We start from the raw sequence: 27,856 nt of genomic DNA, 5'->3' as shown, positions 1-27,856 counted from the left end.
TTCCGAGTGAATATTTAGTTTTTTTGTTTGTAATAGCACTGAGTACAAGAATTTCTGTAATATTAGTTTACTTGTGCAAATATTTTAAATTGCTTCGGGACTCAGCAAAGTTACATATATTCAAGCATTTTAATACAAACAAGAGTTTAAATTTCATTTATACTTGAGAAACTTGTGATCACATTTCCACTTACTTATAGACCTGAAATCAGTTTCAAAGTGCTTCCTGCACCATTGTTGTGTTTCGTGCAATAATTATACATACATATGTACATGTAGGCGTCCACTTAGTGAACATCAGTTGCAATACAATTGCATGTTTGCTCTGCAGTTGTGAAATTCGTTGCTGAAAAAATGATTTACACCAAATTATGAATTTATTTTTCCCAATAACGGTTGCGCTACACTCCCTGCAGTAGGTGTGGCCACAGTTACAGCACTACCCACTACACTGGCACCCGTATTTGCTGCGTCTGCAGTACCTGCGCCCACATGATTATCCATTGGCGGCACAGCTTTGCTAATAAGATGCAAATTCTTTGCATTATTTGCTTTTACAATGTTATTATAGCTATTATTGTTGCTTTTACATACGCTATCACAACCATTTTTGGTAAATACCACGCTATTTAGATTTTCGCCTTCCAACAAGCGTGCTTTACTACTATTCAACTGGTGATTTAATGGCAAATCAATGTCGTCTTCGTCATCATCAACACCATCAGGCTTATAAATATTTGATTCACTATATGATTCATCAAGTGATGGGCGCCGAGGTAAAAGTTGTGCTGAAGTATTTGGCTCAGATCTGCCATTTATACTGCTATCTTGTGGTTCGTCAACTTTAATGCCTACTTGGAATTTGATGCGTTGACTATTGATCACATGATCATTATCGGCACGTTCACTTGATACCAATGGGGAAATGCTTGGTGATGGCCTCGGGCGTACGCGTGCCAATGCCGGTGTTGTCGGATGTAGAATGCCGCTTAGATTGGAATTCGAGTTTGATTGCAATAGATGTGTAAAGCTGTTACGGTGGTTATTCGCTAAATTGTTATTGTGATTTTTTAGTGCACCAGATAGCGGTAAACGTAGATTGGCCAACTCGTTGTTGGCATCTTTACGTGGCTCACGCAGCGACCGACTGCTGTAAATGTCGCCGTTGAGCCCATTTGTTAGCTTACCCATAGTCACTATGTGCTCGTTGTCTTGTTGTTGTTTGACATTATCCAGATAGTAATTGAAATCCTCGGGTTTAAATTCGTTGCCATTCAATTTTGGTGATGATGACGAGATTTTGCGCTTCACACGCAAAGTCGGCGTTTTCGGTATGCTACTGTGTTCAACTATTGTCGCTGGCGTTAACTGCTCACCCTCTGAGATCTCGGAATGTTGCTTTTGCAACATAACACTGTAACGTTGCGGCGGATGTTTGAGTGAGGAACGCCGCCCGTGCAGCAACTGTTGTGCCGACACTGAAGGTGACTCCGGTTTTGGTACTTCACCCTCGAGCCAATATGTGAGCATTTCGCCTTTACCCTTCATGGGTACATAACCCCGTTGTGTGGTTATGAATGTGCCGAATTCGTCTAATGCCAATTTGGTATTTTGACTAATGTGTATACGTAGCGCTTCGCCATTCGATTCCATGCGTGACGCCGTATTCACCGTATCGCCGAAGAGACAATAGCGCGGCATCTTTAGACCCACAACGCCAGCCACACAAGCGCCCGTGTGCAAGCCAATACGTAGCTTTAGTTGATCTTGCGGTCGATGGTGTATTCTAAATTTATGTACGGCGCCAAGTAGAGCCAGTGCTAAACGTGCAATTTCACGCGCATGCTGATTACCATTACGTATGGGCAAGCCGGAGACAACCATATAGGCATCACCTATCGTTTCCACTTTGTAGACATCGAAATTCTCGACTATGGAATCGAAACAAGTGTAGAGATCGTTGAGAAATTGCACCACCTGCATGGGTGTGCTCTCGGCTGAGATGGCGGTGAAACCGACAATATCACTGAAGTAAATGGTGACCTGATCGAATGTTTCGGCAACTACCGGTTGTCCGCTGATAAGCTGCGCTGCAACGCTCTGCGGTAGTAGCTGATACAGGAGCTTTTCGCATTTCTTCTTCTCCTCAATGTAGTCTTGCGTACGCTCTTCGACAAGCTCCTCCAGATTATTGGCATACAGTTCCATGCGTTTAAGCAGGTTGTCCACAATGTTGCCGGTCTCGTTGTCTCTGTGTGAATACAATTTTTATATTTTTATAATTAAAATCTTCAACATATGCTTTAAGTGTGTGTATACTTATTGATTCGACGTATGTTTGATTTGAGTGCATTGAAGTCGGGACGTTCAAGCGGATCCTCAGCCCAGCACTTGATCATGAGGTTGTTAATATCAAGGTATCCATCATGCTCATCGATATACGGGCGAAATGGCGAAGATATATGTTCCGGATAAGCTTTGACTAGTTGAATAATTTCTGAAAAAAATGAAAAGAATATTATTGTAAGAAAATTAGGGTTCAATGGCTGCTTCTGATCAGATCAGATCTTATAAGTCGACAAAGCGGCTTGAAGCTAATACAAATCTTATTGGACTCTGTATCAAGAAGTAGAAGTAGTTCAAATAGCTTCTACAAGTTGCAGTTGAGTTAGAGCCCCTAGGGAAAGGCTAACCTTCCTGAGTGTGAAGAGCTCACAAGATCTTTTGCGATCTAGTTTGGGTGAATAGGTCGTGCGACAATAATAAAACGCACAAAACCAGAGAAGCCAAAAAATATTGTCTGTATTTATTTCATATTGGTTAAAGATAGGTAAAGTTCGAATCTCAAGGGATTAACGATTAGAAGCGCAATTCAGAAAGCCTGAAATCAGTATTATTTTTAAGTATAAAAACTTGTAAAAATTCAGTATTGTTTGGCATTTCATCATGGAAAGAGGAGAACGTTTACAATTCGTACAACTTTATTACGAAAATTCACGTTCTGTACCGAATGTGTTCGTACCATACTATTCTAATGCTAATTTGGTATTTTGACTAATGTGTATACGTAGCGCTTCGCCATTCGATTCCATGCGTGACGCGTGCTTCGCACCATACTATTCACAACACCATCATCCATATTGGAACCCGGCATTCCTTATTGGATTATATTCGACCGAATAGATCACATCCTGCAGGCAGTGATGAAAATATTGCAGCTGTAGCTGAGACTGTACACGAAGATCGCGAAGACCGTGGGGAGTCAATACGGCGCCGTTCGAAACAACATGGACTAACATATAGAACGACTTGGCGCATTTTACGTCGAGTTTTTTAATTAAAGGCGTCAAAATATAGATTGTACAAGACCTGAAGCAGCTCGACCTTCCCAAGCGAAGATCCGAAGTTTTCGAGCCAAACTTTTTTCAACTATGAGTCCCATTTCTGGGTCAATGGGCATGTAAACAAGTAAAATTGTCGCTTTTGGGGCGAAGAGCAACCTGAAGAGATTTAACAGCTACCAATTCATCCAGAAAAAATAACTGTTCCTACGCATCGCATCAATCAATGTATGTACTTAGAGAACATGTCGGTAAGCAGATGATTTCATGTTTCGGGCCGGTGATTGGCCACCAAACAATCCAGCTTCGATTCAGGCCTTAGAGTTCAACGTCACGCGTGTCATTAACCAGTTACTAGTCGAAGGAGTCATCGAAAATTGGACTAAATGGATGGATCTGAGACGTTGCCGCGGCCAACATTTGAAAGAGATAATCCTCAAAAAATATACGCCAAAGAATGTTCTTTCGAATGATAATAAACATCCACCATTAAACTTGAAGTTTTTGTGATTTTTCTTTAAAAAATAGGGAACCTCGAAATGAGCCACCCTTTATAAAAACTTGATAATGCCGGTTCGAAAGAAATTGTGCTCAGTAAATCAAAGAACCATTTCGGATTTAATTGAACTTGAACTTGAGAACGATGATGACTCCACATTTTAAAATTCGAAGTTCCCTCCGCTGCGCTGCCCAGGGGTTAAGATATTATGTAGATTTTTCGAACCTAATGTAACTTTTACATTCGTACACGCATTCCTTATCACTTTTTCTGACATATTTTATTTGAAATATTGGAAAAAAATGAAGTAAATATTTTATTACATTTATTTTAAAATTTATTTTTAAATCGTGAGGACTATCACTTCGGCAAACTAAGACAATAAATACAAATAAAATGTTATATCGTCTCTGAAAAATATACAACAATTGAAAGCGTCGCAAACACTACAAGCTCAATTCTATAAACGCCTAATACACATTTATTGTTTAAAAGCATTAAGCAAAAAAGTTGCGAGAATTTATAGATGACATGTTAAAATGTAAATTGGAAAAGAGTAGCACTTCCTGCAATATAGACGACAACAAATCCCAACTAATCACTAATGATCGTGCGAGTAAGATTACGCTTACTAATAAAAACGATGAAGATAACTGTACCACAGCTGCAAGTAGCACATCGCTGCTGGCGCAAAGAACGCAGTCTCAAGTGGTTCAGAGATTTGTAGTGATACCAAAACCCAGAGTGTTAAATATTTGTACACTAAATCCTAACACAAAAGAGTTTGAAGTGCCGACGGGCTCGATATACACGCCACAAGCAACAGAGCTATCAACACAAGCCGGTCGTATGGATTTTAATAAACTTAAACATGAAAGACCACAATTTCTATATGAACAGTATCCGCTGAAGCCAGCACTACTATACGACAGTCCGTTGAGCTTTGTACGCGATCCATTAAGCCGTTTAGATCAAATAGCTTACATGCCGCAAAGCTCATGGCATTCCATCACTTCGGTTTTGCCCACCTGTCAATGTGCCCTAGAGCATACGCCATACAATCTGCCAGAGTATCCTTCAAATGTACAAAATTTACGTTTGATCAGTGGCGAGGAGGAATGCAGATATAATGAAATTGCTAAAGCGGCGTGGAAGACGAGAGAGGCTTTTGCATCGACTGAGGACACGTCCGCGGAGAGTGTTTGCTCGACATGTCGCCGTAAAGGATTCTTAGTACCGCATTCCTCACAATATTACATAGAACCAAACAATGAGCTCGGAGTAGAGCAGAGTACGATGCGAGAAACCGACGATGCGGCTACTTTATCGGAAGCGTATAAAACTGCACCGCAGAGCATAGCCGATAGTTTAGTTTGCGATAATGAAAATCATTTGGAGAGAAAAGAATCATGTTTGTTTTATAACCCGTGTTACCGTTATGAGGCAGAAAATATAGTAGAACCACCACTTGAACCAGTGTTTTCCTCTGACAATTGTAAGTACGCTTAAAGCAGCTACACATAACTACATTAACTCAGCGAGAATTTAATTTCGTTGTTAGCTCGGCTGGCTATATCCCTCGATTCACACGAACCCGATTACTATAAATCGGTGCCAGTATTTGAAGTATTGCCCACAAATAATTTCGAGGATTACTCGCATCAACCGGCGCTAAGGCATATAGATTCACTGCTGCTTTATGCGAGATTCAAGCAAAAACGACGAAAAACACGCGCAACTTTTGAGATTGGCGAAGAAAAACCTTTGCGGTTCATTACATTTTTCGATGATGGTACGTTCGGTTAAACTTATCTACATATTTTATCCATTTACTTATGCGAACTCTTGAACCTCAGCACAATTCGTTAAGAAGTCATCGGATGAGGACATTATTTTTGGTGGTGCTCGTGGACTAAATTATAAACTACAATGTTGGGAGGAATCACGTATTGCTTGGTTGTCTGAGCTTGAACGTCGTCACGAGGTCTACCGTCGACGTCAAAAACGTGCCGAGCTGCGTAAATTGAAAAAGCAAGCCGCACAAAGTTGCTCAGGCCAATGCTCACTTTGGTGTCACCGACTACGCTCTTGGTTAGCGAAATGGAAAGGCTAAAAGCAGCGAATGAAACGCTTATCTAGCCCAAAAAAGCACGTATTTAAAGTTTACTGAAACCAATATCGACACAACACCTGAAAAATTGCTGGCTCATTTAGAAGAAAAGATGTATTACAATTATTTAATGGGGAATTTGGGTTGTAGTTGTTGTAAAATTAAAATAAAAGGATTAGTGTTTCTCACGAACAAGCGCTGTTCTTTTTTTTCCCTTGGTGTGATGCCTCGAGGATGAAGGAAAGTTCTCTGATTACCGTTCACTTAGGAGTGGCCAGAAACGATTCTTCTACATTTGGCTCAAGATAAGGAAGCGAATCAAGTGGTCATAACTTCGAAGTCGTAGATAAGTTCGTCTATCTTGGAACCACTATTAACAGCAACGACAATGCCAGCCTCGAAATCCAACGCGGAATAACTTTTGCCAACAAGTGCTACTTCGGACTGAGTAGGCAATTGTTGCTATATGGTGCAGAGGCATGGACGATGGCAACATCTAATGAGTTGACGTTACGAGTTTTCGAGAGAAAGGTTCTACGGAAGATTTATGGTGCTTTGCGCACTGCCCGCAGCGAATACCGCATTCGATGAAACGATAAGCTGTATGATATATACGACATAGTTCAGCGAATTAAAGGACAACAGCTACGCTGGCTAGGTTATGGTGTCCGAATGTGTGAAAACACTCTAGCTCTGAAAGAAAGCGACGCAGTACCCGCCGGGGGAAGCAGAGGAAGTGGACGCCCTCCACTCCGTTGAAGAGATCAGGTGTAGAAGGCCCTGGCTGCACTTGGTATCTCGAATTGGCGCCAAATTGTGAAAAGAAGAAACGACTGGCGTGCGTAAGCGATATCTACGACAGTAAAGAAGAAGATGTTGAAGGTAATTTCACATTATCACTCCGATAGAAACAAAAAATTGTGAGAGTCGTTTTTAACAAGCTTCTTTTAAGCCGATTTTTCATCAGCAAAATCATTTAAAAAGGACATGGCAGTAATCACTTGATGCCACATCCAAAGTATACGGTAGATACATAAGAACATCCTAACCTAGCTTTCGGAGCTTCTGGCGAGTCACAACGATGCCCTGATGGCACACAATTCCTCTCCTATTGACCAAAACTGGCCGCTTCTCGGTTATTGCTTCCTTCAGACGATTCACTTGCTGACAGTACAAATAAGTAGCAAGAGTTTGGCTTTTAGGGAGTAGTTAATAGTAGATGATTCTCTGTCAATGTCACTAAACACGCGGAAAACCCCTTCTTAATATCAATCTTGGCAGGGCCACCGTTTGCGCATGCTCACCCGCTTCGATCATCACCGTTTTCACTTGTCGTAAGTGAACCACTTATTATCACCAGTAACCATCTGCTTTAGAAATAGATCGATTTTGCTGCGAATAGAAATTGTCCTGAACGATTATTCTCCTCGTTTTGAACAGAAAACTTAATTTTTTCCAACACTAACCGAACACTATGCTTATCAATCTTTTGTTGACATATTTGAATGTATCGATTCATACAATATTTTAGATTTTTGTGGTGCAATTTTTTATTGTCAATATGTTTGGAATTCTTTTTCGTCAATTTAAAATGCAATAAACTAATTGTTTAATAAAAATTTTGAGTTTCGAAATATAAACAACGAAGTAGTTTCGCCAAAAACCCATAACTTTTCGGTTTAACGCAAACTATACGGATACCAAATTCGATAATGTCAAAGCAACAGCTAACGGCATCAAATGATTTAAATGGAAAAGCAAAAGTGGAAAATAAAACCAATACTCAAAATTCGAAATTTTCAACGGCAAAACTTCAATACACATTCTACCAGCCGCATTTGTCTCAACCACCAACAGACTATATGTTTCTCGATGACAATCCAATGCTGAAAACTACACAACAACTGCAAACTACAACAAAAGTTGAGCAGAAACCAGGAACAAATGCTAATATACAACTGACGCCTAATAAGCAACGTCTTGAGAGTGGTGCTTCCCGTAAAGATTCCTACGACTTAAGTGCAGACAATCCGGTATTGTCTGTGAAGAGTAAACTGATGGAAGACTGGGAGGTATGTCAAACGCAAGAAAAAGAGTCGAATGAGTCGGTAAGAGGTTCATTTGAGCAGATGGAGCAGTCCAGTCCTCGACGATGCTCGCTAGAAGGTAAGCATTTGCATATGTCTGTGCTGACGTGTATAATTAAACACTTTAAAGGTAAATTTATACCCCAGACAAACAATACACCGCCGAGCAAAACGAAAGCAACACTCATTGAACGCGGTTATTTGCTTTGGCAACTACAAAAAACCGGTGACGAAGTCGATCATTTAGAAACGATCATGCAACGGACGGTGGAACGAAAACTGTTGAAAACGGAAACCGAAAATACAACTCTGGAACGTAAAGTCTGAATCCACGAAAATGAAAAATGTATTTCAGAAGACAGAGGAAAGATACGATTTCGATTAAAATAAATATTATTAATTATTAATTTTGAACATTAAGTATTTCATTTTTTAGATTTAACGACGTGGTTTAATCTAGCGGTAAATCTAAAAAAAGTGAAATGTAAGAGAGACAGCTCCGGCCGCATAGTAAGTAAGAAGAAGATATTTGTTTCTTGCCCTTTAAAATGGCGGACATGGATGGGATTATTCCCTTAATGATGCCGAAGTCTAATGGTTCCAAGGCTAGAAAAGTTATATAAGAACAGCATCCAACTTCCCTACATACAGAGAAACTGGAAAAGAGTCAAAGTGGTGTTCCTACTAAAACTGGCTAGAGGAAGCATGCAAGCAGAGAAGTGAAAGTAATAGCAGGTTGATTGTATCAGGGATGTTTTCTTCTGCAATCGGTAAAATTATCAGAAGAGCTCGGCGAAGGTTACCCTATGGGCCGCGCTGCGCCATCCTGAATCAGCTAAATATAACTAAATCAACTATAGCCTCTCTAGGATAGATTTCAATGAATGAAGAAGAGGTACAGTGCTATTAACTCTATCTGTACCGACGGGCCCAAAATGGGCTGCGGTGTAGGTGCGGGTTTATACTCCATTGATCTCGACATCTTTACCAAACTCAGGAAGGACCTCTTAGTCGAAGTGCTATATATAGAGAAGGTCTGTTAAGTTTGCTTGAATAACTACAGAAGAATACAGAAAATATCGAGCAAGGAAGCATTGCTTGGCGAAATCACTGATTGATTCCAACGTAGTCAACAAATGCAGGTAGTTTTTAAACTCACTGGCAGGAAAAATTTTACTTGTCATTTGCGTTCCTGGTGACAGTTACATTTTCGTCAACGAAAAAGCAGACGAGTTGGCAAAGCTAGGGGCCTCTTTAGACGAAGCCGAGGTGGAGCCAATACCATGCCCTCTAGGAACGATCAATGAATAAACTGCTCAGAGTAGATGGAACACAACAACAAGCTGCAAGATATCAAAGCAGATATGGCACAAATATGACAAGAATGGAACCAAGGACCTATCACAAACCGCAAACCCGATACAAAATATTAGGAGCCCATCAGGCGCCAAATCTTGAATAGTTGTCCACAAAAATCATAGCGGATAGCAGGAATAGTAAGATTATAAGGTCCGACGATAGTGCAAAATGGCGCATCTAGTGCTAATTGAACCTATGGTGACAGCACTCCTTCCTACCGATATACATACATAGGAAAGATATTCTAACAATAATAATACCATATATCTCAAAGTAATTGATGCAAGCTTTTATGTGTCAAAAAAGTCAAAGTATTTTTTTATTCTTGCAACGGTTTCCCGACACAGTACAGATTTGCTAAAAATTACGTATGTAATCTTTCGGAAAATAATAATCCGTCGCTTGGTGTATGGAAGTTAGGTATCTTTTCAAACTTACCTTTAGGTGATTTTTCTATTTCAGTCTTGCCTAGGTAAAATGGACCCTGTCTCGTAGTGATTTCGTGTACAATTATGCCAAACGAATAAACGTCACCCTTCTGTGTACCCTCTGGCGGACGATCATTGCCAATTTTCAATAATTCGGGCGCGGTCCAAAAGAGTTCTGTAAGAAAGTGAAATTATATTAACCATTATAATTCAAAATTATATAAACCGAAAGGAAGAAAGAGCTAAATTCGGATCGAAATGATATTTACAGATATTCAAAGCTGGGGAATATAAAATTTTTAGTCCGATCAGAGAAGGTTTACTCATTCTTTGATACTAATTTTAGGTGTTCTTCACTTTTTTTATAAAAAAATTCTATAAAATTTTGAAAATTCTATAAAATTTTGAAAATTCTTTAAAATTTTGAAAATTCTACAGTTACACGATGGAAGGCAGATTCTATATTAATTTTTTGAGTTATATACATATTTTGTTTAAGGATGGGCGATCCAACAGACGGATATGGTCCAATGAATTGTTTCTCTAATTTGAAAATTATGTTAGATGCTATCTCTTTAGTCATGTCCTCTGTTCGTCTTTCTGTATATACGCGTAATAATCCCTCAGTTTTCGAGATATCGAACTCAAATTTTGCAAACATCCACTTCTCCCCAAACACCTGCTTATCTGCCGTGATCGCCGAAATCAGACTGCTATAGCATATAGCGGTCATACTAAATGATTGACCAAAATCAAGTCCCTGTATGGAACTTTTTTTATTCGATTACCTTATTCTTCACTAAATCCTGCAAATATTATTGTACAAAGTAACGCTTCAATTGCCCAAAATATTGTTCAGATCGGACCACTATTGTTCTACTTATCAAGTAATTATACAAAAGTTAAAGTTTTCTCTTGTTTTATGAGAATCTTTACAATAAAAAGAGCCTAATTGGTTAATAATGGCGATCCATATACTTACTACTCCAATACGCATGACTATTGCAGTCCTCCACATCGTTTTCCACCGCTTCTGGTCGTTCCCGCTTTAGCGTATGCAAACCAAAATCGGTGATTTTTAAAACGAACCTGGAATCCACCACACAATTGGAGGATTTCAAATTGCCATGCGAACGTATAACCGAGTTATGTAGAAAATGCATGCCGCGCACAATATCATGCATCAGCGATAATTTAATCATCCAGTCCAGCTGGAATTGTTCATTCTCCAGAATGTCCTGCAGTGAGCCCTTCGGACAGTATTCGGTGAGTAGGAAACGCTTCGGTGGATCCAAGCATGCGCCATAGAATTTCACCAAATGATCATGCTGCAGATCCTTCATACTTTTTAGTTCCAACATAAGCGAACGTGTCAAATTGATTTGACGATTTTCGATAGCCTTAATAGCTACTTCACAACCACGATACATACCGACCGGTATGAAGATTTGACGATCACCGCACAACGAACGCAAGTCCTCGGACATGAGTGTCAATTGCGAGCTATGCCGTACGAGTGAGTGAAAGGAGCCGCGTATACCGCGACCACCTAAATCTGGACAAACTAAATCACTAAGTGAAACCTTCCATGTCATGGAATTTATTTCCGCCTCTGATTTATAGTGCCGATAACCGAAGAAGAAACCGACAGTCATCAGCACAACTACGACACCGAGTATGATCGAGAGTATCGCATAACCGGGTAGTGCTGCAGAGAAAAAGAGTTGACAATTATTATCGGCAAACTATTTACTACTATTCAATTCAACTATACTTACAATTATCTGGACACAGTGAGCCATCGTAACCACAAATCGGCGTGCTAGGTGGTGGTTCTTTGCGGCCACCGGCCCAGTGTATTTCCTTGCCTGGCACAAAGTCCAAGCGGTTGTGTATGAAATCGGCAACAATTTCAAAACTACCCGTATGCGGATTCATGTCCAGTAAAGAATATGCTGAGATGCGATCGCCGTTGTTATCGATAGTGACATTACCGGTAATACCTTTGAAACTGCGTCCCCACATACGTCGTACCATATCGGTGCCATTTATAGGGCGTGTCAGCACCGTCGGATCCTCACGAATACTGTCATTGAGCGCTTTGGCATAGAGCAATACGCCATCGAAGAAGGATATTACAAAGGATGAGACATCCTCATTTTCCTGGAATGTGTAATTATATTTCTCCGTGGCGATGGTTTTGATCTAACAAAATTTAAAGGATTGTTATTCAGTTATGTAATTTTTTGACAGGGCTTAGCAAGTTTACCTTATTGGAAACTGTAGTGTATGCCTCATCATCCGGTTGTTTTGGCGTTAAAGTCAGTATAGCTGTATATGCCTTTCGTGCGCGTTCGTTATTTTCTGTTGTATCGTTTTTGTCATACCAAGGTCTCCAAGCGATGTGTGAAGCGCTTCAAAGATAGCGGAATACAAAAAATATTATTATTAACTATGAAAATTAATTAAAATATATTAATATATATTTTTTGTGAAACGAAGACGGATACTAAAAGTTAAGAAGATATTAAAATACTAAATAAAATTATAATAAGTACACAATCTTGTCCATATATACCGGGTTTTCCAATAAGAGTGATCAAGTCGTACAAGTATATCATGAATAGCACGTTCAATATTGGCTTCTAAAGTCTGGTTTATTGCTAAAGACCAATGAGTTTAAATAACCTTGTAAAAAGCAGATTAACACCATTAGGTTAAATCCCAACTTCTTGGCGGCCACTCAATCTCACAATTTCTTGAAATAATCAAATCTCCACACTTTTCTCGCACTAATTCGGTTGTTGCACGTGCTGTGGCACTTGTCTTGTTGGAACCAGATATTGTCCACTTGGGGCCATAAAAAGGACCGATGATTACACCAAACCAAACACCATACAAAACTGTTAATTTATGTGAATCTAAGGGTTGTTCATCAATAATTTCTGGATTTTTTTTTCACCAGAATGGACAGTTCTGTTTATTTGTTGCACCACTCAGATGAAAGTAAGCCTCATCGGAGAAAATGATTTTCTTTAAAAAATCGTTATATTTTCCAATGCAAATACAAATCATTGCAAAAATTCTACAAAAATATGCGGAGAGTAACAGAAGCTTTCAAGACTGGAGTATACTCTTGTAGATCCTCCAGGGGTGATCTAGCGAATGATGCCGAGAGCAAACTAAAATTATGGAGGGAACCCTTTTCAGCCTGCTTAATGGCAGTGAAAGCATAACGCCAGGAGATGGCGAACCCGATTCCACAATCGATGGCGTTGGAGCACACAAGTATTAACACCAGAAAATAACGTCAGCCTTGAAAGAATAACTCTTGACAACAAAAACGAAACTCTATAAGTCACTCATTATTCCCGTCCTTTTATATGGTGCAGAGGCACGACGACGACAATATCTGCTGAGTCGACGTTACCAGTTTTCGATAGAAAGGTTCTGTGGAAGATTTATGGCCCTTTGCGCATTGGCCGCGGCGAATAACGCCGAAACCAGGAAACCAGAGGAAGGGGAAGACCAGGTGGAGAAAGACATGGCTTCGCTTGGAATCTCCAATTGGCGCAAAGCAGCGAAAAAGAAGAAAGACTGAAGCTCTGTTGTAAACTGAGTACATAATCGATCACAATAATAAGTATGCCACAGCCAGAAAAATCCCCGTATCTTAACAACTTAAAATTCAAAAAATAACGAAATACATTTGTGTAACATATGTACATTGAAAAGTAAATATTAGTAGACGAAATACCGAAAATGTGATTTCAGCAGCGAGAAATTCGCGTAAATTTCGATGAATTGAGATATAATGATGAGGTGTGTCTTGAATATTAAGGAACGTAATTAAGTCAGAGTTTTCTCAGAAATTTCTACTTTACGTAATTAAACCATGCTTTGCATATTAAAATAATCTAAGCAAAGAGATTACTGTTATGAAAAGTTTTTTCATTTCTGCAAAAAAATTGTTCGAAATCGAACGATTGCTCGTAGATGAAACGCCATTAAACGAAAACCAGCTATGGTTGAATAAATGTTTAAAAAGGAATATGGCGCGCCCCTCTAATAAGTTTATTGTGGATATCTCCTAAACTATACAAGCTATAATAACAGAATTCGGGAAAATATCGGATTTCTAAATTCCAACTTATGATCCAAAATTGTCCAAGTTGCATCAAAACTATTCAAGCGCCTAGGTACCGTATATGTTGACGTCAGTTCTTTTTGCGAACTTTTATCCGAAAATATCGGTCAACCTGTCAGATATTACATATTACTTAAAACGGAAAAGAATTTTCTTCAGCTATGATCTTTGCAAGTGGCCAGAGTATAAAATGTTCGGTTACCCCCTAACTGAGCCCTTCCTTGTTCATATTCTCTAAAGGCCAAATGTATTGGTTGATAGTTAGGTAGAATAGAAGTAAATAATTTGTTTTTAGAGCATTAAGGTGGCATAGAATTTCTAACAATGGAAAAACAAGACTTCCATTAAAAAATGATATAAATTAATTATCGATAAATTATAAAAAATATCGATTATAAATATATTAAAATTTTCAAAATTTTTAAAACACTCTAAAACGCAACGAAACAGTAACTGTAAATTTAACATGGAAAATCGATTTATTACGATAAATAAACGATTATGGGTATACCGACACAAGATTTTTACAAACTCACAAAAATTAATTAAACATTAAAATAAAAAATGAAATAAACTAATTTTCGATAAATTATAAAAATTATCGATTATAAATATATTGATATTTATAAAATTTTTTAAAATATTCCTAAAAGCCACGAAGTAACAATTTAGCATGAAATAACGATATATTACGATAAATAATCGATTATAAGTACATATATCGATAAATAATTAAACATTAAAATAACAAATGAAATAAACTAATTTTCGTTAAATTATAAAAATTATCGATTATAAATATATTGATATTTATAGAAGTTTTTAAAATATTCCAGAAAGCCACGAAATAACAATTTAGCATGAAATTACGATATATTACGATAAATAATCGATTATAAGTACATATATCGATAAATAATTAAGCATTAAAATAACAAATGAAATAAACTAATTTTCGATAAATTATAAAAATTATCGATTATAAATATTTTGATATTTATAGAATTTTTTAAAATATTGCCAAAAGCCACGAAATAACCATTTAGCATGGAATAACGATATATTACGATAAATAATCGATTATAAGTACATATATCAATAAATAATTAAACATTAAAATAACAAATGAAATAATCTAATTTTCGATAAATTATAAAAATTATCGATTATAAATATATTGATATTTATAGAAGTTTTTAAAATATTCCACAAATCAACGTAACAACAGTAATTGAAAATTTAACATGGAATATCGATATATTACGATAAATAATCGATTATGGATAAATCGACACAAACTGTTATATCGTTATTTCAAAAACTTACAAAAATTAATTAAACAATGACATAACAAATTAAAAGAAACTAATTATCGATAAATTATAAAAATTATCGGTTATAAATAAAAATTTATTTATCGAAATGCTTAATATATTCCAAAATATAATTTTTATTTACTATCTTGAAAACGAAAGGAATAGCAACAGCGCCTATTACAACGCTTACAATTAATATATGCACTGATCCCTGAATTTGATTTTAAAGAGCTTGAGGGAAGAGCTTTTTAGCAGAAAGCCGATTATGATGCTTAAACTGACGTTACTACATCCAGAAAAGTGTCCACATCTATCAACAATGATATCTATCTTCCATCAATATAATTTTAAACTCCCTTAGAACAGTCTGTCTTGAAAGATGATAGCTAAAAGAGATATAACTATGAAGAATAATTACAAAGGAACCTACAACGTTCGGTAAAAAGCAAAAGATACCAATAGTATTATTTTAGCCACGCTTTCGCATCCAGCGTATTCTCCAAATCTAGCCCACAGCGACTATTTCCTGTTCTCAGATTTCAAAAGAATGCTTGCTAGGAATAAATCTTCATTAAATGAAGAGATGATCGCTAAACCAGAGACCAATTTTGAAGCAAAGGACAAATCGTGCTACAAAAATAGTATCGAAAAGTTGGAGGGTCGCTATAATCAGTGTATCACCCTTGGAGAAGATTAATTAATTAACGAATTTTGCCACAAAAAAATGTGTTTTACTATGCTAAGCCGTGAACTTTTCAAAGTTATGTAGGCGATGAATTAAAAACCTCGTGAAGCTGGATATGTTGAAAATTTTTTGATCTCGCTTGAGCCGACTAATAGTGGTTTAGTTACATTTCAGAAGGAAATTTCGACTTAAATAATTTTTTTATTTTTTTTGTAAACAACTATGGTATACAAAAACAATTAATTCTAAAATTAACTTTAAGTTGGATCGAATGAATATTTGCCCTACGTTGAGCTTTCTAATGCATAATTCATTTAGTATAATTACTTACTGCGAGAACATTTCAATATTTATGAACACATATTCGCCACTGTCGACCATATTCAATTCCTCAGCGGTCAACATGATTCGGCGGATATTCTCGGGTTCCGCACACATAATGACAACTGAAATGAGCAACGACAAGCAAATCGTTAAAATTAGTATAATTTCTCGTTTCTTACATTCTAAATATAGTAGTGTACTATTGTGTTTATAAACATGCGACAATCGCCTGCAAATTGAATACTAATCAGGAGATTGGATAACAGAGAATTCAAATGCGGTGCGAAATTCGTGAGACCGTGCAACAGTTTTGAGTTGCCTAATTTAAATGCGATAGACAGGTTTGATTTATAAATAACGAGCAGAGAAGCTCGTGCCTATTTTCAGTATCGTAAGCGTGTTTGAATGCTTTATTATTTGGCTTTGGGCTCACTTGCAATAACGACGATTTGATTTTTCGTATATTAATTAATTTATACGTATTTAGTATTTTTATATGATTATAATTTGGGTATTAATTTTGATTTACTACTTTTACACTTACTTTTTACTTCATAAACTTTTAGCTTTTAATAAATTATGTTCTTTTAGACGTGTGGTTTTCAAAAAGGCAAATCTTTTTTCGGGGTTGATTTGTTTGACAGCTGTTACTTGATTTATAATCGGTTTAGCTTGCCATTTCATAACGAACCGACTTACTCCGTAAACAAAATGGTTAGGTTCGCGCGATGCTCGTTTCGTCCACTATTTGGTCGACAAAATCGCTCAGCAGAGTCGGTAATTCGAAAAACCATGGATTAGTTTCGCACCAATTTTATTTTAGTGGATGATGCGTATCTTTAAAGACGCTATGCAGTGCGCACCGAGAACGTTATTGTTGTTGTGAAGCAGAGTATCCAAGAAGACTCGAATAAGTATAGCCGCCATCGCACGCAACAATTGGAGCTGTGCGTGCCCATCGACTTTATGGAAGATTTTGCGGAAGAATCTTGGTTTGTATGCTTACAAAATCCAACTCGTACATGAATTGAAGCCGAATGACCATCAGGTACGGCGCACGATAGGGCAACCAATGCCGTTACTCACAAAAAAATTTGGTTCAGTGAGGAAGCTCAATTTTGTCGTATTTGAAGTGGTTTTAATCCACAAGCCATAGATAAGACGCCATTTCATCCTTGAAAAGTTATGGTTTGGTGTATTCTATGGGCAGATTTTTCATCGCAAATGAAACCAACCATGATGTTACCGTCAATGGGAACGCTATAGAGCCATGATTTAGTATTTTTTCGTGCCTAAATTGGAGGATGTTGATGTGAACGACCTATGATTCCCACAAGACTACGCTGTATACCAAACAGCCAACGAAGCAAGCAATTTATTGAAGGAAACTTTTGGTGAGCGCATTATCTCGCTGTAGGTCTGTGGCGCGCCACCTAGATCATGAGATTTTGGTTAAGGCGGCTGGAGTATATTTTGTGTGGTCATATGAAGTCGCTTGTCTATGCAGATAAGCTCGAGATGGTTGAAACTTTGGAAGAGAATATTCGGCGCGTTCAAAAATTCTGTCCCTTGGCTGGTTTTATTCGAGTCAGCCGCAGCGGTCACTAGCTCGAAATGATTTTTAAATCATAATGGCAAAACCTTATCTTTATAATAAAGCTTAATTCTTGGCTATACATTTCCAAAATATGGATTTATTTATTCTTGAAAACCAAATGTCTAAAAAAAGTTTAAAATCCATATTTGAATTATGGGATAGCACAAAAAATTTTGAAATTTTTAGGGGTGGGGTAGCTGTACGTAGATTAGTTCGCTGCGTTGTCATGATCTAGAGCCCTTTTTTCTTCGAGAGTCTGAATTTTTACATAATTTGCATTGCAGACATTATAACCGGTTCTCTAGGTAGTCAATGTAGAACTAAACTTATAAACACCAGAAAACGGCAGTCTTTGTCCTTTCGGCCAACAAGCAGACCGACCTATGAGTACCATTGTTTCGACTATTGCCAGGTCTCTGGTACCTATCAGTGGATGCATGTTTCGTCGACAATTGCAATAATGCCAAAACACCTTCGTGTTGTGCTCTAACAGCGTAAAACACTGCTGAGGAGAGGTCTTACAACTTGGCTTGTTCTGAAGCCGACTGCTTTGTATGCAGATAACTCACGCGGACCAATTTTTAATAGTCGTCATCGATGGAGAAGAGCATTCAGCATACGAGCGCTCTCTGATTTTACTGCGCAAGTTCCCTTCGCTTAAAATTTTTCGTCAACTTTATAGGGTTGACGGGTTTTGTGAGTAGCTTTTTCATGGCAAGCAATCAGAGCCTACCGGAGGCTTTACGCAATTTGAAAAATTTTTATACTCTGAACTATATACTGTTAAGGTTGCATATCTAACGGATTTTTCAATAGTTACTCTACAAAAGTGGACTGATAAGGATAGCAAACTACGCCATATTTCCTGTTCCTGTTCTCTTGACATTTCTCTTCAGTAAGGTTTTGCCATTTTATCATGGAAAGATATACGATCCAAGAACTAATCGAAATTCTTAAAATTTACTACCGAAATTCGGAAATAGTGGCCCCAACATTTAGAGCGCTACGTCCAATTTACAGTCATCATAATCGCCTTGTCAGATCAACAATTGAATGTCTAGTGGCAAAATTTGAAACCACAGGCACAGTACAAAATGTGCCCGTGCCAGTGAGACAAAGAAGTGCCCGTAGTGTCGAGAATATTGCTGCCGCTAGCGCAACAATTGAGGAAGACCTAAATCAGTCTCTGACACGTCGTTCCCAAGCGTTGTGTATCTTTGCCAACGTTGTTGTGGCGAATTTTGCGAAAAGACCTACATCCATACATGATCAAATTGACTCAAGAACGGAAGCCGCTTGACCACTAGAATCGTCGTATATTTGTGAATTGTGCTGGACAACAACTTGAAAATAATCCGGATTTTCATCGAAAAATCATCTTCAGCGATGAGGCTCATTTCTGGCGCTATTGGTCGGGCAGTAACCCACAAAATTTTGGTTTGGTGCGGTTTATAGACCGTCGGCGTCATTGGACCGTACTTCTTCCGTGATGATCAAGTCCGCCACGTTACTGTGAATGGAAATCGCTACCGATCAATGATAAACGAATATTTTTGGCCCAAATTGGATGATATGGACTTGGACAATATGTAGTTTCAACAGGACGACGCCACAAGTCACACAGCGAATGTCACAATCGATTTATTGAAAACCAAGTTTGGTGAACGTGTTATCTCATGAAGTGGCCCAGTCAATTGGGTGCCTTGGTCGTGCGATTTTACGCCGTTAGACTATTTCCTTTGGGACTACGTCAAGTCTATGGTCTATGTCAACAAGCCAGCGACGATTGGTGAACTTCGTAAGAATATCGAAGGTGAAATTGCAGCATATCGGCCGCTTTATGCTTGAAAACCGTCGGAAATCGGATTCAGCGTCTGGACTTCTGCAAGCGTCCTGTATGCAAAAGAAATCGAGTTCTATGCATAATAGCATCGAATGAACTTTCACAGGAATAAAGAATTTCATTGATATCCCAAACTGTTTTTGTTTTGTAGCGCACTTATTGAAAAACCCGTTATAAATGATCAGCGTGATAAGCTGAGTCGATTTAGCCATGTCCGTCTGTACATATATATGCGAACTAGTCCCTGAGTTTTTGAGATATCGATGTGAAATTTCGCCAACATCCGTTTCTCCCTGATCAGTTGCTCCTTTGTGAACCTCCGATCTCCGATATCCCCTATAGCATATCAAGATTTAAGTTATTGTATGAAAAACTTCTTTATTTGAGAAGATATTTTCACAAAATGTGGTGTGGATTTTTTTTCAAGACATCGGTAATATCTCCGAACAAATTGTTGCGATCGGACTACTGTAGCATATACTTGTCATACGAACTGATCTGTCGAAATTAGGTTTTTATAACAAGTTAACATTTTTTTCTTGTTTTTGATGTTGTTCGGAGGCTAATCTACTCCGGGTGTTGCAGAATAGCAGTGTGTTGTTCTGAATAAAATTATTGACTCGCACTACTCAGACTCAGACTTAGACTTGTCGTATATACATAAATACACACTTAGCATATGATCAGTTGCTAAAAGAACAGTTTATCATTTCTACCATTTTTCTACTCGAAATTTCATTTTGTTTAACTTCATTCAATATTTCGAGATCCTCACCACTTAATAAACACAATTTAATGCATTTCCGTTGCGCTTGTGTTAATTGCGCCTACTTCACACATTTATTGTTAATTTATTAGCAGCTTCGCCTTTGTGCGGTGAATGCAACGACCGTGTGGAGACACGCTGTAGCGCCATAAAGTCTAGTTGTGGCCGATAAAAGCACAACGTCACGTTTTAATGGTGTGCGCGTTTGCCCTCACGACTATCAGGTGGGTAAACACATACATATGGGTCGCGTGTATGTATGTATTATATGTAAACGAGTATAAGATTTGTATTCGCGCATTTAATTACATATGTATGTATATATGTCTGTTAGTTCGCGGGCCTCACGCGAGGAAAACTATATTTTTGTACAAATATTGAACAAATAAATTAAATATTTATTTTAAACATGCATGCACATAGATATGTACATACATGTCAAGCGTGCTCCCATCGCCACTCAACGTCAAGCGGCCGAATCAACAGCACATTGCAAACGAGCGTCTCCGCTCAAATCTGCTCATATACTCGCGCACATAAGTATGTACATATAAAGACCACCATACCGTGTATGTTCGTTTGTAGGGATGTTTATGCGCTGGCATCCCGAAACCCACAGCGTTGCGAATAATTTATATGAGCGGAAGTGGTAATGCTAAATGCAATAACAATCAAACGAATAGCAGCGAGCGCAATAAAAATTACTAAGTATATAATTTAATAAAAAAATATTATATTTGCAATTGTTAATAATTCAATTTGGTATAAAAACAATAAGAGCAATAATTTTCAAGTTGCAAATGTCCCTGTGCGTCCATTGTAGGCGCTGGCGTCTGGCTGTCTTTCGTGACAGCTCATTTGGCAGCCGGCATTCATTCGTATGTGGCTGCAGTTGTGCTAACGGCATCTGGGCATGCTACCGGGTGATCCAAGTAGATGTACTTTTTTCAATAGTCTATTTGAAGCCCGTGATCTCGGCGACATTTGTTTTCAACAGGACGGCGCCACTTCCCACACATCGCACCAATCAATGGATTTATTGAGAGAACACTTCGGTGTGGCGATAATTTCACGTTTTATCATATCACATCGTTAGACTTTTCCTTTGGGGATATGTGAAGTCTAAAGTCTATGCGGACAATCTCGTTTTGATTCAGGCCTTGAGCAAGACATAACACGTGTCATTCGCCAGTTACCAGTCGAAATGCTCGAAGAAGTCTTCAAAAATTAGACTTAAGAGATGGATCTTCTGAAACGTAGCCGCGGCCAACATTTGAAAGAGATAACCTCAAAAAAATATTCTTTCAAATAATAGATAATAAATATTCCCCATTAAATTTGAAGTTTCTGTGTTTTTTCTTTAAAAAGTAGGGAACCTCGAATGGAGCACCCTTTATCTGCGCAAGCAATTTGCGCCCAATGCTGCATATCACACACGTAGGTACATATATGTACATATGTATATGCGCTTAGAACAGTTATTTTTGAAAATTTGTGGATTTGATTCCAAATGAACTGCCAAAAAATGTATCAAGCCAGATTTTGATACCCTGTTCTAATGTGAACTATCAATTAGGGCGTTCTGCATCGACCGGAACAAGTGGTGGGCAGAAGGAGTTAGATCTAGAGTATAAGAGGGATGATGCAAGGCTTCCCAGCTGCGGTATCCACATAGTTTTTTAACGGTCTGCAACATGAGACTAAGCGTTGTTATAATGGAAAATAATTTCCTAGTCTCTAGTTGCGAATTCCGGGCGGTTTTCGGCAATGGTTCATTTCAATTTTGTGATTGGTTGTCGGTAGCACTTGAGATTAATAAGTAGGGTTTATAGGTTAATAATAAGCACAAGCTTCGGATCCCACCAAATAAAGAGCATTACCTTGGCCTTATGGATAATCGGTTTTACCGTTGATTTGGCTGGTTGGCCAGGTTTCACGTATGAGTTTTTTCATTTAGGGCTGGATATATTTTTGATTTTGAATATATCCGACTGATCTTGACGGCTTATGTAGGTTTTGAAATTTCCAAAAACTGTTTTTTTTTTCTTATAGAAATTTTTCACAGGTCTTCTAAATATGATGCCCACGTGATTGATCGAAGGATTTTCGATTAAAAGTATATTTTTCAAGGCAATTTATGGTAATAATTAGAAGGACTTTGGATATCTCGGAACCTGTATAATTATTACCAACAATCTAAGCCTCCAGATCAAGCGCAGAATAATTCTTGCCAAAGGAGGGGCGATAAGTAATCATTACCGTCGTATTATACGCCGCAGTAACATGGACGATGAGAAAGCACTTGGAGCATTCGAGAGAAATATTCTCCACAAGGTCTTTGAAGTCGACCGCTTGAGCGATGAACTGACTGAGCTCTTCGGCGACATGAATATAGTTACCCGCATAAAAACCCAACGAATACGCTGGTTAGGCCATGTCGTACGCAGGGAAAACGATGTGTCAGCGAAAAGCTACTTCGATTCGAAATCAATGGGTAGACAACGGAATCAAGCGCGCCCATGCATCCAATGAATAGATCAAATGCATAGCGATCTATCTGCACTTGGGATGCACAAATGGCGTGACGACCCAAAGTATAGAGGTAACTGGCGAATTTTGTGTTCTCGAGTCAGACCGACCCACGGTTGTAGTGCCAAAGAAGAAGTAGAATTTATAGAACCACATCACATTAATAGTACGAGTACTGACGCGATTAATGAAAAATTGATGGGGTGGCTTCGTTGGCAATTAACTCTTTTTTGAACTACATATACTCGCAGTAACATTTTCCAAAAAATTATAACTTTCTTTCATACGGATGATTTTTTCTATAGTAATATAGCATTGTGATCTAAAGTTTAGTTTTTCATTCAAAAGATAAAGTATATTTTAGATACGTTTAGATAATTGGAGATTTCAATATATCTTGCTAAAATTCACACGATCACAAATTAAAGTAAATATTGAAGCTCAATTACATAATCGGACAGAACGCTAATATACATAGACTTTGATCGTTGAAAGTGCGATTATTAGCACCTCAGCTAGGGAGCATTAATGAATTGGGTACTTACGGAAGTTTTTGAACACATGCTATTAACTATTGTTAGTTGGTTAATAATCACAAACTAACTAGCGAACTGTAAACTTGTGGATTTAAGTGATGTAAATTTAAAAACGAATGAGTTACGTAAATATATTGCATAAAATACTGATTAGTTAAATTATCCATCGGTTACAGCAGCGGTCCGATCTGCAGAATTTGTTCGGAGATTGTAATGCTGGACCGGACAATAACCCATGCCTCAGTGGTGCTTTTTTCAATAGCCTTTTATTGACAGAACAGGTGTGGGTCATGTTTAGCTGTCATGTAATCTTTGTCCAGTATTGTGTGGCATTTCATCATGGAAAGACTTACGCTTGAACACCGATTACAAATCGGTCAACTTTATTTCGAAAATTCACGTTCTGTAAAGAGTGGGCTTCACGCGCTTCGTTCAATTTATGGTCAACATAATCGGCGCACTGAAGGTTCGTTTCGAAACACCTTCACCCAACTTGAGACCCAGCATTCATTATCGGATAATATTCGATCGAATAGACCACGACCGGCACTCAGTGAAGAAAATATAGCAGCCGTAGTTGAGAGTGTAAACGAAGACCGTGGAAAGTTGATTCGGCGCCGTTCGTAGTCAATCGGACTGACGTATGAGACGAGTTAGTACATTCGTCGAGATCTTAAATTGGCTCGATCTTCCAAAGGTCGAGAAGATGCAACGTTTTCGAGCCAAATATTGTTCACTGAAGAGGCCCATTTCTGGCTCAATGTGCATGTAAACAAGTAAAATCGCCACATTTGCGACGAAGAGCAACCTGAAGATATTCAATAGCTGCTATTTCATCCAGAAAAAATAATGGTTTGATGTGAGCAGATAATATCATGTTTTAAGCTGGTCGATTGGCCACCGAAATTGTGAGATGTCACATCTTTAGACTTTTTCCTGTGGGGATATGTAAAGTCTAAACTCTATGCGAACAAACCCGCGTCGATTCAGGCCTTGGAGCAAAACATCATGTGTGTCATTCGCCAGTTATCAGCCGACACCTCGAACGAGTCATCGAAAATTGGACTCAACGGATGAACCATCTGAGATGTAGCCGATATTTGAACGAGATAATCTTCAAAAAAATATATGCCAAAGAATGTTCTTTCGAAATAAATAAACATTTCCAATTATATTTGCAGTTTCTGTGTTTTTCTTTAAAAAAGTAAGGAACCTCGAAATGGATCACATTTTATATACTTTGTAGGATCTTCGACGATCCTTCTAGGTTTTTCAAACTTCGTGGCAAACTTAATATACGTATACCCTTTTCAGGGTATGAAAAAAAGAAGGAATATTAGTAGTTAATTGTTGCAAACTAATTTTAATACAGAAACAATTATAAGCAGCAATATAAGGTTCTATTAAAGAGAATTGTTACAGCAACATATATGTTAGTTCCTAGAAATACAAGTAAATTTTCTGAGGCATTAAAATAAAAGTGGAATTTAAGCATTTAATTGAACAAGAAACAAGTGCTTACACTGCACCTTTTGACCTATTGGCCCAGATGCCTGACTTACGCATATACTCTATGTACTTGTATACTTATACTCGTACACCTAAATCAGGTATGTGTCTGTATAAAATTGCATCTATAATTAAGCAAATATATAATTATACGGTCGATTCGATGTCAATATTCATTATCAGCGAACACATACGTACATACATACATACATACAAATGTACTCACCGATATGACAGTACAACCTGTATAATCAAGTCAGCGTTCGCTAACCTTTCGAGGGCTGTTATTAATAAATTAATAACAAAGTTGCGAAAGAAACTCCAAAGTCAAACAAAGAAAAAAAAGTTCATTAATATTTCTGCTTTATAAACCCTTTTTTTATATGAGATGCTTTAAGTTGCATGAGCCGTAAATGGTTAGGTCGGTGAAAGAGGAACAATTATATGAGAAGTGTCAACGATGACTGCATAAGGAATTTTTCTTTGGAAGTTATGTCGTGAGTTTAATCTACAGATGGGTCCGAAATGTAGGTGGTGTCTTTTCATTAAAACTAGATATCAAAATCACATTCCTTTTACCAGACCACTGCAGTGTCTTCCAAGCGAAGATCATAGCAGTTAAGGAAGTCTACTTGTTCTGAGAAAGAGTGTGCTCACAACAAGCAATCTATATACAGATAGCCACGCGGTTTCGAAGTAACTAATATCTCTTAGTATTTCACCAAAGATGTGAAATAATGACATGATCTCTTCGTGATTCTCACATCTTGGTGCACGATAAATCTGTATTTGGTTCCAGAACATAGTGATAGCACTGAGAGCTGTGAAGCATATAAACCAGCCAGACAATTAGATTCCGAAAATAAGGAATGACTTTGATACTTTCAGATTTTTAATCGACAAACTTATTTAAATATAAATGAGTCTCGGTGGGATCAATCCCTAACTTGCTAAACAAGCAGGCGAACGTAGCATGAATGGAATATGGACCGCTCATACCAACTATTACAATTTAAAAGAACTCTAGTAGAATACTATCAGGTTACTGACTAATTAGCAGACATGCCAGTGGACTAGTGGAACGCTATGTAACGATTATTGTAAAAGCTGTCAAGAGGTGGAAGAGAAGGCGACAATTAAACATCTTCTGTGCGATTGTAAGGCTCTATATAAGAAAAGTGTCACAACTATCGATCGAAGGTTTGTTGATGGAGTTTCGGAAGTTGCATATGTATATAAAACTTTTCCTACTGATGAACTTCATCAGACGTACGAGGCGGTTTAGAGTTCACACAATAGAGTGAGGGAACTTTGGTCTCGGTGGCTAAGGCTCCTAGACAGCCACTCTACCTATCAACCTGCCTATCTCGTGAGTTGGATCTGTCGTAAAAGAATTCGCAGATTGTCCATAATAAAGCTGATAAGACAAGTTTAGCAAAATCCCAAGAGCTTCAACATTGCATCTGCGTTTGGTGAAACCCAAACTTGAACGGTTATATAACCATAGTATACATTTTTAAAAATTGCCAGCTGCTTATCTGGTTCTCCTTTAACGCAATTAAATTGTCTCTTAGAAAAATTATTTATTCCTTATCAAGCTCTGTACTTACTTCGCACCTCCTTGGATAGTTTCTTCAGCATGTTGGTGATCTTTGTGCCATTCCATGTATTCCTATCGAATCCCTGCTGCATAACTGAACGTGCACCCAGCTTGTCATGTATCACATATGAGCAGAAGAAACACACCGAATAACCCTTATCATCGATATTATCCGATTCATAGATCAATGCCGTACGCGTCCAATTGAATTCGTTGATGATCGCGAACACTGCATTACCCAAATTATTGCCCTGCGTACCATGTAGACGCGTTAAGGTCGGAAAATTACCAGCCTTCTTACCAAATGCCGAAGCACTACCGCCCGTCGTTACAACGGGTATACTATAAGCGCCGGCATAGCGTGAGATCGGCGCCAAAACATATTCACACGGCAGACCGAAGATAGCATTCAAATTCGGCTGTTGCAACAGCACTTCATAAAAGCCGATCGGTCCATATATCGACGAACAGAAGGAGTCACGTGCTATGAGCGTAAAATCAATGTAGGCTTCGTGAAAACCATACCGCTGCACCGCATCAATACCGAGCTCGAGTGCGGGCAACATTTTCGCCATAAAGCAATCATTATTTGTATCCGCTTCGGTGCTTGGCAGCATAGCCAACAATATGATATGATATTCGGCATAACTGGGCGTGTCATTTCGTCGTGGCGCTATAAATGTTTGCACCGTTTCACTCTTCACACCTTTGCGTACGAAGGGAAATGTTTGATTGGGTATGCTAGTGGGTATTAGTAGGGGTTCGGTTTGGTTGTTGGTGGGCGTGGTGGTCGTGGTATTGGCTACTGCCACAGCGCCGACAAGTAAAAACAACAGCGTTTTAGTGACTCGGGTGCACAGAGGTCGCTGCATAATACTGTCACCAATTCTCATAGTGTTGTGGTGTCGCTTGCGGCGATTAAATCATTTTATCGCTATTAAGCGGGTTCCTGGGCGGGTTGTTTTATTTTTCAATGGTTGGGAAATTCTATTTTTTCACTAAATAAATTAAGTTTGTACTGTATTTGCTGTTAATATCCATAACGGTACTTTTGGCTTTTATTTTAACATAGCATATATATTTTTTTGTTATTGTTTTTGTAGGACTTTAGAACATTTTATTTATTGTGTAGCGCAATTAAGTCATTTTCACACTGTTGGGTTTGGACAATTTTTTTGTA

General features: G+C 38.1%; 4 protein-coding genes across 5 annotated transcripts in view; 3 read left to right on the top strand and 1 right to left on the bottom strand.

Annotated features, from left to right (window-relative positions):
• LOC120767250 (F-box/LRR-repeat protein 7-like) overlaps positions 1-27,856 on the top strand; it is a 407,584-nt gene that overhangs the window by 1,270 nt on the left and 378,458 nt on the right. The gene's annotated exons all lie outside the window — the stretch shown is intronic.
• Positions 19-27,811, bottom strand: LOC120767221 (atrial natriuretic peptide receptor 1). The gene is made up of 8 exons (XM_040093045.1): positions 26,687-27,811; positions 16,304-16,418; positions 12,094-12,238; positions 11,603-12,029; positions 10,807-11,532; positions 9,835-9,999; positions 2,320-2,497; positions 19-2,251 (listed from the first exon to the last, which is right to left on the bottom strand). The coding sequence occupies exons 1-8, from the start codon at positions 27,567-27,569 to the stop codon at positions 370-372; spliced, it is 4,521 nt and encodes a 1,506-aa protein (XP_039948979.1). The 5' UTR covers positions 27,570-27,811; the 3' UTR covers positions 19-369.
• On the top strand, positions 4,214-6,140 carry LOC120767266. The gene is made up of 3 exons (XM_040093140.1): positions 4,214-5,335; positions 5,402-5,632; positions 5,697-6,140. Exons 1-3 carry the CDS (start codon positions 4,372-4,374, stop codon positions 5,951-5,953), a joined length of 1,452 nt encoding a protein of 483 aa, XP_039949074.1. The 5' UTR covers positions 4,214-4,371; the 3' UTR covers positions 5,954-6,140.
• Positions 7,499-8,396, top strand: LOC120767292. 2 transcript variants are annotated; one of them, XM_040093176.1, is made up of 2 exons: positions 7,499-8,116; positions 8,168-8,396. In XM_040093176.1, the coding sequence occupies exons 1-2, from the start codon at positions 7,663-7,665 to the stop codon at positions 8,362-8,364; spliced, it is 651 nt and encodes a 216-aa protein (XP_039949110.1). In that variant the 5' UTR covers positions 7,499-7,662; the 3' UTR covers positions 8,365-8,396. The 2 variants fall into 2 exon arrangements, with proteins under 2 accessions (XP_039949110.1, XP_039949118.1); XM_040093184.1 differs by having other exon boundaries at positions 8,185-8,301.

This window comes from Bactrocera tryoni, chromosome 1 (genome assembly GCF_016617805.1).
Source record: "Bactrocera tryoni isolate S06 chromosome 1, CSIRO_BtryS06_freeze2, whole genome shotgun sequence".
Taxonomy (NCBI): Eukaryota; Metazoa; Arthropoda; class Insecta; order Diptera; family Tephritidae; genus Bactrocera; species Bactrocera tryoni.
The sequence above is the reverse complement of the archived record's forward strand: the minus strand, read 5'-3'. Positions and strand labels throughout refer to the sequence as shown.